The 14,805-nt window shown below is 32.1% G+C and overlaps 1 protein-coding gene across 3 annotated transcripts in view; it reads left to right on the forward strand.

Annotated features, from left to right (window-relative positions):
* Positions 1-14,805, forward strand: part of LOC111508758 (uncharacterized) — a 54,767-nt gene that overhangs the window by 2,221 nt on the left and 37,741 nt on the right. For all 3 annotated transcript variants that reach the window (XM_074183377.1, XM_074183379.1, XM_074183382.1), the window contains exons 3-4: positions 6,878-7,013; positions 11,900-12,201. In XM_074183377.1, coding sequence (XP_074039478.1) covers positions 6,878-7,013; positions 11,900-12,201 — 438 coding nt within the window. The remainder of the gene's footprint in view (positions 1-6,877; positions 7,014-11,899; positions 12,202-14,805) is intronic.

Below are 14,805 nucleotides of genomic sequence, written 5' to 3' on the forward strand. Positions count from 1 at the left end.
AGCAATAAATAAAGAATCTAAATATCTTTTAATAAACAAAGATGTTTCTTTCCATTCAAAAGAAAAAAACAACTGGCTCTCCTTAAAGAGATATTGAATTATACAGAAACTACTCTTATGAAGAAAACTAATTTAATATTGATATAAAAACTCAATTTTAATTAAGTGTGAAAAAAATTGAATGTTACATGTGCTTGAATAAACATATCTTATGGTCCAAGAAAAAAATTATGAAGATAAACTTCTAATTTATTTTGACAAATGAGGTTTTTTGGCAATGAATAGTATTTGAAAGGTATCTAAATTCCAAACTTTACTTGTGACAACACAGGTGAATAGTATAATATTTCAAGTAGATGACTGTTTAGAAAATTTTCTTCAAGATTTTGAATTTTGGAATGAATTTTTCTTTTTCATAGGTTATTCCTAATACTTATTTCTCCGATTTTTTCCAATAATAGTGTGTTGACTCACTGTATTGAATGCTTTAGTGAGGTAAACAAATATGTAAATAATGAAATTTGTCATTTAAAATACATATACAATTATTGTAAAATAACAAATGACATTTTGTGTAGAAAACTTGCATTTGAAACCATCTGATATCTTTTATTTTTTTGAGGGATTTACTGTTTCTTGATGTTTTTTTGGGAATTGATTCTTCCACAATCTGAAGAATAAACAAAAATATGCTAATGTGTAATAAAAGGTAAATTGAAAATTCCACTACTAAAAAGTACTGTGTAATATAAACCAATGCAGAGCTCAATTAGTCAGTATCTTGTCGTGTTCACAAATTTGTCCTACAAATAAAATACATGATTGAAAAAATAATATTTTAATATCTATCTTTTTGATAATGGTATCATTTCGGACAGTGGTTGCTTTTCATTCTCAAAATCCAAAAAATTAACTTGTTGAAAGCAATATTTTTTGACAAAGAATAAAATGTATTGATGTATTGAATACCCAAAAAACAGCAGAAAAAACGTTCGATTTATATTTTGATTATTTTTTTTTCAGTTGAAATTAGTGATATTGGTTCGATAGACAATATCAGACAAAAATTTCATTTGGAGCACATGTATTTTTTTCTGAGTTGATCAATCTGTTTACTTGTCATTGAATGTTAATGTTAAATTTTTAAAATAATGTTGTGACTATAAAGGATGAATAATTCATTCTGAACTGTCCGCTTCACGCTTTCTGATTTCCTCTTTTTTTTTCTATAAGGTGATCGAGACGACCCTAATTGAAAATCTGACGTGATTTATGAAATTAATTCATGTTCCCAATAAGAGTTTGGTATCATCAGCGGTTTACAGAAAACTAGCAGCATTTGTGAAGTGGTTATGTTTATGAGTACAATCAGTGGCCTAATATTGATTATTGAAAGAACTGTACTGTAAGATATCTCCAATTCTGATAGAAACACAACTTGTCCAAATATGAGTTTTACTTTCAATTATCTGAAATTGGGTTTGGATTTTTTGTATATCAATTTTCAAAATCTATTTATTATCTTTTCGACGCATAAGGTAACTGCATTACCGTAAAGGGAGTGAAATTACCGTATTTTTACTGAAATAATGATATTATTCTGGCAACACTAGACAGTAAAAACATCATCTACATATGACAGCTGACACTAATGACAAATACACTGAGTAGCCAACATAGATAATATATTTGTGCTCCAAATTCAATTCTTTTGTGATGTGGTTTATTCAAATGGCTGGAATGAAACTAGCCCTGTCAGTTCACATTCTTTTACAATGTTACTACAAGCTCATCTACCAAGTTATTACTTTAATCACATCAGGTAGTTTTCATTTATTCTCCCCTTGTCGGTAGATGTGACTGATTTCACAATAGTTCCATATAGATCTACTCTTAATATTGAAAACTAGCAGTCCACACCGGCTTCACACCGGTACAATTTAGAGTGACACTGAAAGTGAGCTCCTTAATATAATCGTTTTTACCCTGGTAACAAATCAGCTTTATAAGTAGAGTTTGTTATCATTTTCTGAATCCAAGTACAGTGAACAAGTTTAAGTTAAAAAGTTCGTTGCATCTCAAATACTCTTCCTAATAATTACACTTAGATGTATGTATAAAGCATCAACATTGATCACCTAAACGGACGGCATCAGTGAAATCTGTTTTTCTCGGCGCTCCCAGAAAAAAACCGGTGAATCGAGGCTAGCCACTAGTGTACTTTATTTATATTTTCGAGGCAGGACCGGCTTTGAAAAGTCACCACGAATTGTTGGAAATGCAAATTGGTTAATGGTGACGAGGATTATTTGGAATGTGACTCGTGCAAGAGACCAATACATAGTCAGTTTGCCTGCTCCGAACTAACAGCATCAGAAATGAAATGTATGTCACTCAAAAATCGTACACTTAATTTTTTATGCAAGGACTGCTGTAGCGGATTACTTTAAATTCACTCTATTGTTCAATTAATTGAAGCACTGAAATCTGAAATTGAAACGTTGATGCATCACAAGCCCGAACCCCCAAGTCTACCCTCGCATGAGACAGCTATCAACTTCAACGAGATAATTGCAGAAATGACGTAACGCGAAATTCGGAAAAAGAATGTAATGATATTTGGTTTGCCTGAATCTGATAATTCAGTTGATAGATAGAACTACTGCCTCAGAAATATTAAACGCTGCTGATCGTGATATAGACCAACAAGGAAATTAATATGAAAGTATTTAGGGTAGGACACCTGAACGTGAACGCAAATACACCAATGCCTCTTAAATTAATTTTGCAATCGCCTGAAGATGCAATATCAATTTTTCGTAAAGCCAAAATCGTTAAGGGAATAGCTAAGTTCAGTAACCTTATTATCACATCGGACAAAACAAGAGTTAACTAACTGATTGGCTAAGGACGAGCTAAACATAAGCATCAAATACGTGAATGGGGAACCAAAAATAACAAAAAACCGTTAACTGTGTCTAACCAGGAGCAACACTCACTTCTTCATTGCTATTATCAGAATACCCGAGGCTTAAATACCAAAACCCAAATATTTTATGAAGCTGTATCAGCTGCTGAGCACCATCTCATAGGAATCTCAGAAACCTGGATACAATCCAACATAAATAACTCCGAACTATTTGGTGAGCAATATCAAGTTTTTAGATTAGATAGAAAACTCAATGCGAACTCGGTGTCAAGAGGCGGTGGTGTTTTACTGGCGGTTAGAAACGACTGTGGTGTTACGGAAATAGACATATCGGATCACAGACAACAGTTCATTAGTATTGATATTGTCGGTTGTAAAATATCATATTATCATTATATTCTATTAGTATTTGTTATATACATACCACCAACTGCTAATAACGTACATGTGCAAAATTCATTCGAAACACTAGAATCACTTGAATTGCTATATGATCAAAATCTACTAATACTTGGTGATTTCAACCAACCATTTTTTATAAATAAGGTATCGGAGGAAAAAATCTTAAAATGCAAAATCTTCAACAATTATTCAGTTTATATGACCTGAAACAACACAACAATGTGCTCAATAAATCATATCGACTCCTAGATCTCGTACTATCTAACAATCATAGCTGAAATGTCATTCATGATGACCTACCATTCATCCCTGAAGATGACTATCATCCATCCGGCTTTGAATATTTCTCTAGTATTTAAGAAACAGGAAAGTAGAATTCCGTATGATGACAAAGAGTTTTTTTTTTTAATTTTCGTAAAGCGAATTTCCCTCTACTCTATTCTTTGTTTATGAATACAGATTGGTCTGTTATTGAAAACTGTACCGAAGTAATCTATTCAATAATGGACCAATGTGTTCCTCTTAGACCGAATTTTACCAGTAAATATCCACCCTGGTTCAACAGGGATATCATAAACGAGATCAAACTTAAAGATAAATTATTTAAAAGATTAAAATCAAACTATTCAGAAACTTTACGTGATCAATTTAGTAATCTTCATAGGTCAATAAAAACCCAGATATCACAAGCCTACAAGAAGTACAAACAGAAAGCTGAAAATTTGCTCAGAACTGATCCCTCCTCATTTTGGACCTATATGCATAGTAAACAAGGCACTTCAAGAATTTCGAATGTTTTATTCTTAAATGATAGAGAACTGAAAACCCCTACTTCAATAGTGAATACATTTGCTGAATTCTTTGAAAGTGTGTATGTTCCTTCTGATAGTAGTAATAATAATAACCCCTCAAGAAAAACAACAAATTTTCCCACAATAACAATAAATGCATTTTCCGAAGAAGAGATTTTGCAAACTCTCAGAAAATTGAAACCAAAATTAACAGCGGGAGATGACAAAATTCCGAGCTTTCTAGTAAAAGACTGTGCATAAATGTTTGCAAAGCCACTTCAATTAATTTTTAACATGGCCTTAAAGACTGTGTGTTTTCCCGATAGATGGAAAGTATCTAAAATATGTCCAATACTGAAATCAGGGGCTCCAAATAACATTCTGAACTATCGACCCATAACAATTCAGTCCAACTTTGCAAAGGTCTTTGAGATGTGTCTGTATAACAATATTTTTCCGAAAGTGAGAAATAGTATAACTTTATAACAGCATGGTTTCATCAATAAATGTTCAACAATAACGAATCTCATGTGTTTTACACAAACGGTCAGCACTGCGTTAGATAAACAGCTACAGGTGGATACAATCTATACAGACTTTTCAAAGGCATTTGATAAATTAAACCATCGAATTCCACTGAATAAACTTTTTTCTGTTGGTTTCGATAGTCAACTGTTGAATTTACTACAGTCTTATCTTCAAAATCGTACGCTATTTGTAGAATACAAAGGACACAAATCAAAAGAATTCACTTCAACTAGTGGTGCTCCTCAAGGAAGTAATCTAGCTCCTCTTCTATTTTCTTTGTTTATAAATGATATTGTTTCAAATATATCTAGTAACATATTACTCTTTGCTGATGACTTGAAGAGATTTTCAGACCCATTGAATCAACCGAGGGCTGTCTTATTCTGCAGAAGGAAGTTAATACGATACATGAATGGTGCATACTAAACAAGCTTCCACTGAATATTCAAAAATGTAAATTTATGAAATACACCCTCAAGCACAACAAAATACAGTTTGACTATGTAATAAATGATGTCACTTTAGAACAAAGCACAGAAACTAAAGATCTGGGCATTATATTCGATAAGAAACTTAGCTTCACGTCACAAATTAATCAAATCACATCTTCTGAAAAAAAATGCTTGGCCTTATCTTCAGGACGTGTAGAGACTTTCAAAACCAAGAATTTTTAAACACTTTTTAATGCATATGTCCGATCTCGTCTGGAACATGGCTCCCTAATCTGGTGACCTATATACAATGTGCATATACAGCAACTCGAATCTTGTCAAAGAATCTTTATGAAATACATGGCTTACAAACTGGGTGGAGCTTACCCATCCCAAGGAATTGATAATAGAGTGTCGCTAAATAGATTTTCCCTCTTATCCTTAGAAAACAGAAGAGCATATTATTCCTGTATCTTCATATATAAATTGATTCATAATCCTATTGACTGCCCTGATTTGTTATCTCAATTTGGTTTTTACGCACCGAAATGAAGTAGTAGAAACGAATTTTTTTTCTATTTGCCTTTGCCTATGATCAATGTGCTAATAAAATCTCCAGTTTATAACATCTGTAAAATTTATAATAGTTTCTATTCAGAATGTGATATTTTTGATGTTCCATTTGGATGCTTCAAGTATATAATTCGTAACAAGCTATTTTATATGCAACTCGAACTAGAATCTAATTTCAACCCATAAGTGAAATCCTGTGTTTCAACTTTCTGCACACTGCCAATTCTATTAGAATTCTACAGTATATGTTTTTTTTTTATTGTTTGTATAAAACTTCTCGCGAGCAGACTGTTTGTATAATATCTATACTACTCTATTACTCTGCTGATTTTATATGCTATTTGTTATATTCCATTGTACTCGTACTTAGTCATAGCTGTAAACTTAATTATATTTGTTTTGTAATTGGGATTATTCCTGTTAGACAATAATTTTTTTTTCAACTTCTAAATAAAGGTCCGATTCAAATAATTTAAGGAGGAAAATACATACACATAATAATCTTGAATATGAAACTGTTTAGTTGGATTAGCATTAATATCTTGTTTTGATTCTACCCATGTTTTGATTGACTAATTTGAACAAAAGGCGATTATTGTAACTTAACTATAATGGTTAGACCAACAACATTATGGACTTTTTTGTTGGTAAATATTGCTAAAAACTTCTTGTAGTACATTGTGTCATAGCTATTTTTCCGGGGATTGATGGCCGTGTTATCAGAGATGATCAGGCAATGGAGTTGGGGTCTCTGGTTTTGTTCCATGTAATAGCTTTGACATAGTTACATTCTGTCATTAAAATGTACTCATTATTTTATGTATAATTAATGTTTGTGAACTGTCATCTGTAATTTATTGCGGGTACTGTATAGCATACTCGATTAGTTCATGACAAATAATGAATTTATAGGCAAATTTTTAATATCTTGGATTAGTTATTGCAATTTTTTTAGGAATCTTCAATTATTCAAAAAACGAAATACAGCTCATGTTATTTCTTGATAATGTAGTGTTCTATAAGCTAAGTAATGTTTAAAAATATTGAATAAAAAAAATCAATAGTGTTCATGATAAATTTCATATCAGTTTTTCAATTTTGATTTTGAATGACACATTTTTCTCTAATCGATGAAGGTGTTGTTGTTTCTAAACATATATTATATGATATAAGAATTTTTGAATTTTGTTCAATCGTTTTTCAAAGAACATTATGAATTTCAGAATTTGAAAAGTATATTTTCAACAATTGATGCTACCATGAAAGGATGCTTTTCCAAACACATTGAGCTTGTGAATTCATTGGGAACAGTAGTGCGGCTCTGTGCACTTGGAGCTACTGCCAGCAACCTCAATAAAGGTATTTATACAAAGTTTTAGAATAAAAAAATCATTATTTCTGTTATTTCTGAATTCATGCAGAACATGATTTACAATTATGCCATGACCTGAAGCTGATAGTTAATTTTTCTTGCCTTTGTGTTTTCAGTGATCCAGATGGATAAAATCCTGGGGACATATTCTTGACCCTATTATATATACACTTTCCCATTTCAAAATTCAATACCATTATTAAAATATAATTTCATGTAGAATGTGCACAACCTACAAACATTGTCTCAGTTCAACAATAGGCTCCTCTTGTATCATCTAGTTGTCTGCTTGCTGTGAAAGCTACAGAGAGGGACGGAAAGCGATTTCTGATTTAGTGTTTGATGTCGAACCTAGGAGATGCGACGGAGTTTGAGTTTGATATCGATCCCATACATGACTATTCATAGGGAGAGCAAAAATCACCACCTCTTAATCAATACCATTCTTAAAAAAACAACAAAAAAATTAAGTTGTTCTAGACAAACTTAAGTTAGTTAGATATTTTGTTCTGTTCGTATATGAACACAGTTTGAAGCACATGTCAACCAATTGAAGAATAAAATCTCCTCAGGGTGCTATGCAATGAGAATTATTTCAAGGGAACTTGGTACTGCCACGACTATGAACGCATATTATGCATTAATTGAATCTCAACTGAGATATGCCATTCCTTTCTGGGGGGTATGTAACTCTAGTCTGCTAGATTCAGTACTTAAACTGCAAAAGATAGCCATTAGATATGTGTTTAAACTAGGACTGCGCAATTCATGTAGGCAGTTATTTGTAGAAAAAAATATATTGACCAATGTGGCTCTCTTTGTAATGGAAACTGCGTGTCTTATACACAAACATAGGTCAAAATTTGAATATATTTCTTCGTGTCATAGCAGTCGCCTTAAATCTAAAAATAATTTTAAATTACCATTGCCTTCTTCATCCCTAGTAAAGGACTCCATTTTCTATAACGGTGTTAAAATGTATAATCACTTACCGTCTCATTTTAGAAATAGCCACGATAGTATTGACAGCTTTAGAAAATACACAAAAAAACTTCTCGCGAGCAGACCCTATTATAGTTTGCAAGAATTTTACAATGACAACTTCCAGTGAAATTGTGAACTGTCATCTGTAATTTATTGCGGGTACTGTATAGCATACTCGATTAGACTGTTAAATTATAAGTCGTAAAATTGACAAAATGTTCAAATAACATTTTTTTATGATTGATATTTTATTTATTCATTGACACTTATTCTATTGAATAAAATGTATAATTGATAAATGTATATGTTCATATACTGCTTGTTTATATAACAATTTTATTTTTATTTTATTTTATTTATATTTTACATAATTGTGTGTATTTTGCCTAAATTTTATTTCTATAAGTGTATATTCTACTTTGTCAACAAAACAAGAGTTTTTTCGACAATAAAGTATATTTTGATTGATTGATTGATCGGTATAGTTCTTAAACAAATTTTGAAGTTTGTTTTTCAAATTTTTCCTTCTGGGACATCAGGTCACAATGCACGTTGCTCTTCATCAAAAAATAAATTATAGGTTATAGGTGAGGTATGATGGAACGGTGAAATAAATGTTGAGCACTACTTGACTATTATTTATAATGGGAACAGTCAACAGGATCAGATGTTGAACTGATTCAATGTAACTTTATTTCTAATTGCTAGTAATTGTAATTAAAAACAGATTTAAATTACCCCCAAAGCAAACTTCAGATTTTAAACCAACTCATGGATATAAATAAAAGGATAGATTGATAATTACTGCTCATGATAGATTGATATTTATTGCTTATGATAGAACTTTCCAACTGAAAAGTAATCAAAATTATAATGTGGTAACTTGAATGCTAGTAGTTATATAAGGTCTGTTGAAAAAATAAGGTGAATGTAAACATTTCGTGGGCTATATACATTCGATTAGAGTTTTTAAAAATTTTGTATGCACTCTTATCACAGTTCTTATCTTATCACAGTTTCAGCTATTTAACATAGTTAGTTTGTTGGTGAGAGGTATAAAAGTTAGAATTGGCTTTCGTGTTCGGCAAGTTTCTGCTATCTAAAAACTGGATCAAAGAATTTACATAAAATTTTGGGTAACAAATAGAATAAGGTGCTCGAAAATACTTGAAATGTTGACAGTGGCATACGGTGATTCCACTCTAAGCCAGAAAAATGTTTGCAAGTGGTACAAGCTTTTCACAGAAGGTCGAGAAGGTGTGAATGACGACGCTCGCCCTGGACGCCCCAACACATCAACAACCGATGAAAATGTTGAGAAAGTGAAAAAATTGTTATGGAGAATCGTCGAATCACTATTAGAGTAGAGAAGTTGCTGAGGAGGTCCGCATATCGGTTGGTTCATGCCATGCCAATTTAGGACATAAAGCGTGTGGTAGCGAAGTTCGTTCCAAAATTGTTGAATTTTGATAAAAAAAACCGTCACATGAGCATCACTCAGAAATTGTTGAATGACGTCAACGGCTTAAAAGGGTCATAACTAGTGGCGAATCATGGGTATATGGTTATGACATCGAAATCAAAGTCCAGTCATTCCAATGGAAGATCCCATGAGGGCCAAGACCAAAAAACACATGTCAATTTTGAATTAATGTCAAGGTTTTGCTCACTATTTTCTTCGATTACAGTATTGTAGTGCAGCAGGAGTTCTTGCCACATGGTTGTACGTTCAATAAGAAGTATTGAAAGTTGTATATATGAAATAGTTTGTGTTTTAACTCATCTGATAAATATGTCATTCGAGCAAGGGATTTTTTCTGATGATTTGAAGACAGCTATTGTAAAACCACTACATAAGAAAGGAAGTTGGTCGGACATTAATAATTTCAGACCAATTAGTCTTCCGACATGTATATCAAAACTATTCGAAAACGCAACGGCCACAAGACTAACATCTTTCTTCTCAAACTTTAATATGTTTTCTAGTCACCAACACGCCTATTTGAAAAAGAAATCCATCGAGACAGCTCTTGTGTGGGATTTTCATGAACTTATCCAAAGCCTTTGATTGCATAGATCATGATCTTCTACTAGGCAAACTTTACAATTATGGAATTTGAGGGAACTCCTATGACTGGTTCAAGTCGTATCTAAAAAACAGAAAGCAAATCGTAGAACTGAACTTGAAAGATACAGCAGCACGATCAGAGACTTTGGAGACGTCTAAGGGAGTTCTACAGGGTAGTATATTGGACCCAATACTCTTCATTATATTTACAAATGACATAAACATGGTAAATTCAAATTCCGCTCACATAGTTAATTATGCTGATGATACTAACCTAACTACATGGTAGGTAGTATTGTAATAGAAAGGACAAGAACTTTTTTCTGGAAAATAAATTGATTTTAAATCATGAAAAAACAGATTGCGTCATGTTTAAAATTGATAACAGCATGGAGATACCGAAGAGCATTACTTTCAATGATTTCAGAGTGACCTGCAACACCTCTGTGAAGTTTTTGGGTATATGTATATATATGGGTAAATCAAATAGACAATCTCTGTAGAAAACTTTCTTCAACTACATATGCTATGAGAATTTTCAAAAAAAATGTTGACAGTGATGTTCTGATGACTGTCTACTATGATAATTTTTACTTTGCAATAAGTTTTGGGGCCCCAGTCATGAGCTGAACAGAATATTTCTGTGTCAAAAAAGGGTAATCAGAATACTTTTTGGTATGAAGGTCAAAGACTCATGTAGAGGAATCTTTAAAATGAACATATTATTAACAGTATCAGCGATATATCAACCAAGCTACTTTGAAAATCATCATAAAACACATAAGTATGGAACAAGATTTAGGAATGATTTTTTATATTCGATACATAAAAAATCTCTATATGAAAGAAGTACTGTCTACAGTGCGATTAAATTTTTTAATTCTCTCCCACAGGCTATAGGAGACATTGGGATGGTCAGCGGTTTTCTGAAGTCTATGAAAGAATTTTTATGCAATATAGAGCCTTATACTTAAAAGAAAATTAAAAGTGCACCTTTTAGACCTACAAAGTGATTAGTATAGGAACCTGCTAATACAGTTTTTTTTTCTTCTTTTTATTTTATTTATTGTGCTGTTTTTATTTATATGTTTCAATGTACATGATTTTAAATTTTAATTGTGACATTTAAATTTTTAAATTAGATTAAGACTAATATTGTAACTGCATTAGCTTGTGCTAAATAAACGATACATATATATACTATAGATGAATATTTTAACAGTTTATGTTAAATTTTATTTTATCAACTCTATACTTATATGTGTATGTGACGTGTTGTATTCAAATTTTGTTACCTATTAGTCTTTTGTAATTTTGTTCACTGACGTATTTCTTGGACAAAGTATTTCTTTTAACTTTTATACAAGATTTACATATGCTCTGTAGAAATAAATGAATATCTATCTAACTATCATCTTGAAGTTTTGTGCTGCATGTGAGAAGCAATACGAAGAAAACGCCTGGTGTTGTGGAAAAACAATTCGTGGCTTTTGCATCACGATAATGCACCTGCTCACTTGTCATTGCTTATTAATAATTTTTTGGCAATTGACAAATTGTGACAATTGAGAAGATAAAATCCGAACGGCTGAGAGAGCTCAAGGATGTGTATTATATCTGAGGGGAATTACTTTGAAGGGGACAAAAGATATATTGATGAATAAATGAATATTTTTTGAGAAAAATGAAAATTCACCCTATTTTTTTGAACAGACCTTGTATGAACTTTGTATTAATAAGTATTATTAGGATTATAATTCTTATTTTTTTATATATATTTCTCTGTTGATGAAAATAATTGAAAATTTTCCTGACTTACAGATCCTAAAACTCAAACAGTTAAACCACAATTTGTGAATGGCCATGTTCTTCAAAACCCGACTATAACCTTATCACGGTTCAATGACAGCGATTCTCATACTCCACAGAGAATATCTCCACAAATTTCACCAAACATCAGTGGCGGTGGCGATTTTTCATCTTCGCCAGTGAGACGGAGTAATAATTTGAATTTATCTCAGAGTGTTGTTCGTCCCAGCACAAGTAGGATGCCTGTCAGCCCAATTGATATCAGATTGAGTACCCAAGAAACCAACGAGAATAATGATAATCTGGATGAATTTGTAAGTGTTTTACAGTCATGATACACTGTTGAAAATTCTTTTCAATTTTTTGTTTTGGGGTAAAGAATTTTCTTTTTCTTTTTTTTTATTCCTCAATTCTGTGAATTTTCTAGGGTTATGTTATCAATATGTAATACAAACCCTTCACAGTTATTTTTTGATTCCCATATTGAATATTTTAAAAGAATTGCACAATTTTTCACAAAAAGAGTAAATAAATAATAATAAATGTCATTTATTGGTGAATACCAAAGGGCCATCGACCGAAGTCCTTCAGCCAGTGTACAGTTTTTTAAATATTTGCAGTGATTTTTACACATGCTTACATAATAGGTTTGACGTACATTATATTTCTGACAAAAAAAAAGAGTAATTTGATGTTTTTCAATTTCCTCCACTTTTCAGCATATGCTAGAATTACCACAGAAAATACAGTCATTAAACCTTAGCTTCATTATTGTACTAGTTTATTATACTCTTTCAATTTATATGAAACTTTACCATTTTAAAAATTTTATATCCGCTGAATGAGAATTATCCTCATTTGTAATTGTTATAAAAGACCCATTACAGTAATTTTTGTGTCAATATTATTGTCTTAAATTGAACATGGCAACACACTGCAAATCGGAAAATGATGAAACAGCAGAGCACATACTTTGTGCAAGCCCCGCTGGGGACTGACTCAGGTTTTTAGAGTTCGGCAGAGCCATACTCTTACCATCTGACCTGAAACACCACTCACTATACAAACTAATCGGCTTCGTTAAGAAGCTGAGTTTATTTGGTCCAGTGTGAATAGGTGTGAGCCACAATAAACCCTCGCGGGTTGCGGTGGAGGGTCGAATAGACCCACTCACTTTCGACATAACCTAACCTAACCTAAGTATATTCATTTGTAAAGTACATTTTAAACCTGAAATTCTGTTTTTTTAATAACTTTAAACTGAAGTATTCATATTGTGTGTATTGATGAAATCATGATAAATGTTGAATTTTTAATATTTTCTCGTTCTTGACCAAATTTGTGTCACTTTCGTGTCAGCTGCATTTTTTAAAAAGACTATACTCTAAGTGACATGCAATACATTTGCTTGGTTATAATAATAATAATGTGATTATAGGCGGGGGATTTCAATTTAAATTTCATGGTGGATAGTATGAATTTCAAACTATTTCAAGACCAGCTGACATGTTTCGATATGAAGCATATGATATCTGTTCCAACACGTACAACAGCAAGCACTAGTACTTGCCTTGATAATTTCATTATTAAAAATGAAAAAGCTTACAAAGTCTTTGTGAGAGACTTGCACATCTCAGATCACATTGCTCAAGTGATTAGATTCTCCACTGAACAAAATAGTATACGAGATGAAAAATCATGTAATTTTGGTAGTGTTCTCAGAGGAAAATATAGAATTGTTCAAAGATCTACTAGGTAGAGAGTCCTGGGAAGATCTTGATGGCATTACCTGCCCAAGTCTTGCGTATGATATATTCCATAATATAATTCATTATTACATTGAAGTGATTTTTCCATCAATTCGTTTTCGTGGACAGAGAAAAAAAATTTCTAATATCACCCAGGAACTCAAAGGCTTGGTTTCGCTTTATTCAGAGTATGCCAGGGAAGATGATCACTATAAAAATGTGAGCAAGCATCTCGCACAAATATATAGGGAAGAATTGAAGGAAAATCATAAACGCTATGTTGATCATATAATAGCAAAATCCAATAATAAGTCGAAAACAATGTGGCAGATGATTAACCATCTCAGGAAAAATGACAAACGAAACAATAATATTGAAATGAATGATGGTAATGTTGAGATATCATAAATCGAGATGGCTAATAATTTCAATACCCTTTTTTCCCCTATGAAGTGTCATGATAAGATAGACATTAAATTTATGGAAAATAATGTTCCCATCTGCCAAAACTCCTTTTTTATGCATCCCATTAGTGAATATGACATAATTGATTTGATAAAAACACTAAAAAACTCGGGTGCCAGTGGTTATGATGAGATTTCAAACAAGCTCCTAAAAAAATGTGCTCATGAGATCATATCCGCTGCATCACATCATTAACCTATTACTAGAATATGGAATGTTTCCTGACAAACTGAAAATTGCTAATGTTGTACCTATAGGGGTAACTATAGGAGCATTAGTTTTCTTTCTAGTGTATCAAAAGTATTTGAGTTGAATATGAAAAATCAATTCATTTTCTTTCTATGAATAACATTCTCTCATCGAACCAACATGGATTCATAAGGAATAAGAGTACAGAAACAGCTCTATGTGATTTCAGTAAACACATTATAAATGCTCTTGATTGCAAATTACACATTTGTGGTTTGTTTATAGATTTTTCAATAGCTTTCGACACCGTGAACCATGAACTACTGCTACAGAAATTGTAACGATATGGCGTAAGAGGGACTGCTCACAAGTTAATTAAATCATATCTGCAAGGCAGAATTCAACGAGTTATTGTTGACGTCACTGTGAGTGCACCACGGAAAATAGAGCAAGGTGTCCCTCAAGAATCTATACTCGGATCACTTTTCTTCATCATTTTTGCGAATGCCTTGTTTC

This window comes from Leptinotarsa decemlineata, unplaced genomic scaffold, assembly GCF_025532065.1.
Source record: "Leptinotarsa decemlineata unplaced genomic scaffold, Ldec_3_MD MMD2_P_RNA_scaffold_2, whole genome shotgun sequence".
Lineage (NCBI taxonomy): Eukaryota > Metazoa > Arthropoda > Insecta > Coleoptera > Chrysomelidae > Leptinotarsa > Leptinotarsa decemlineata.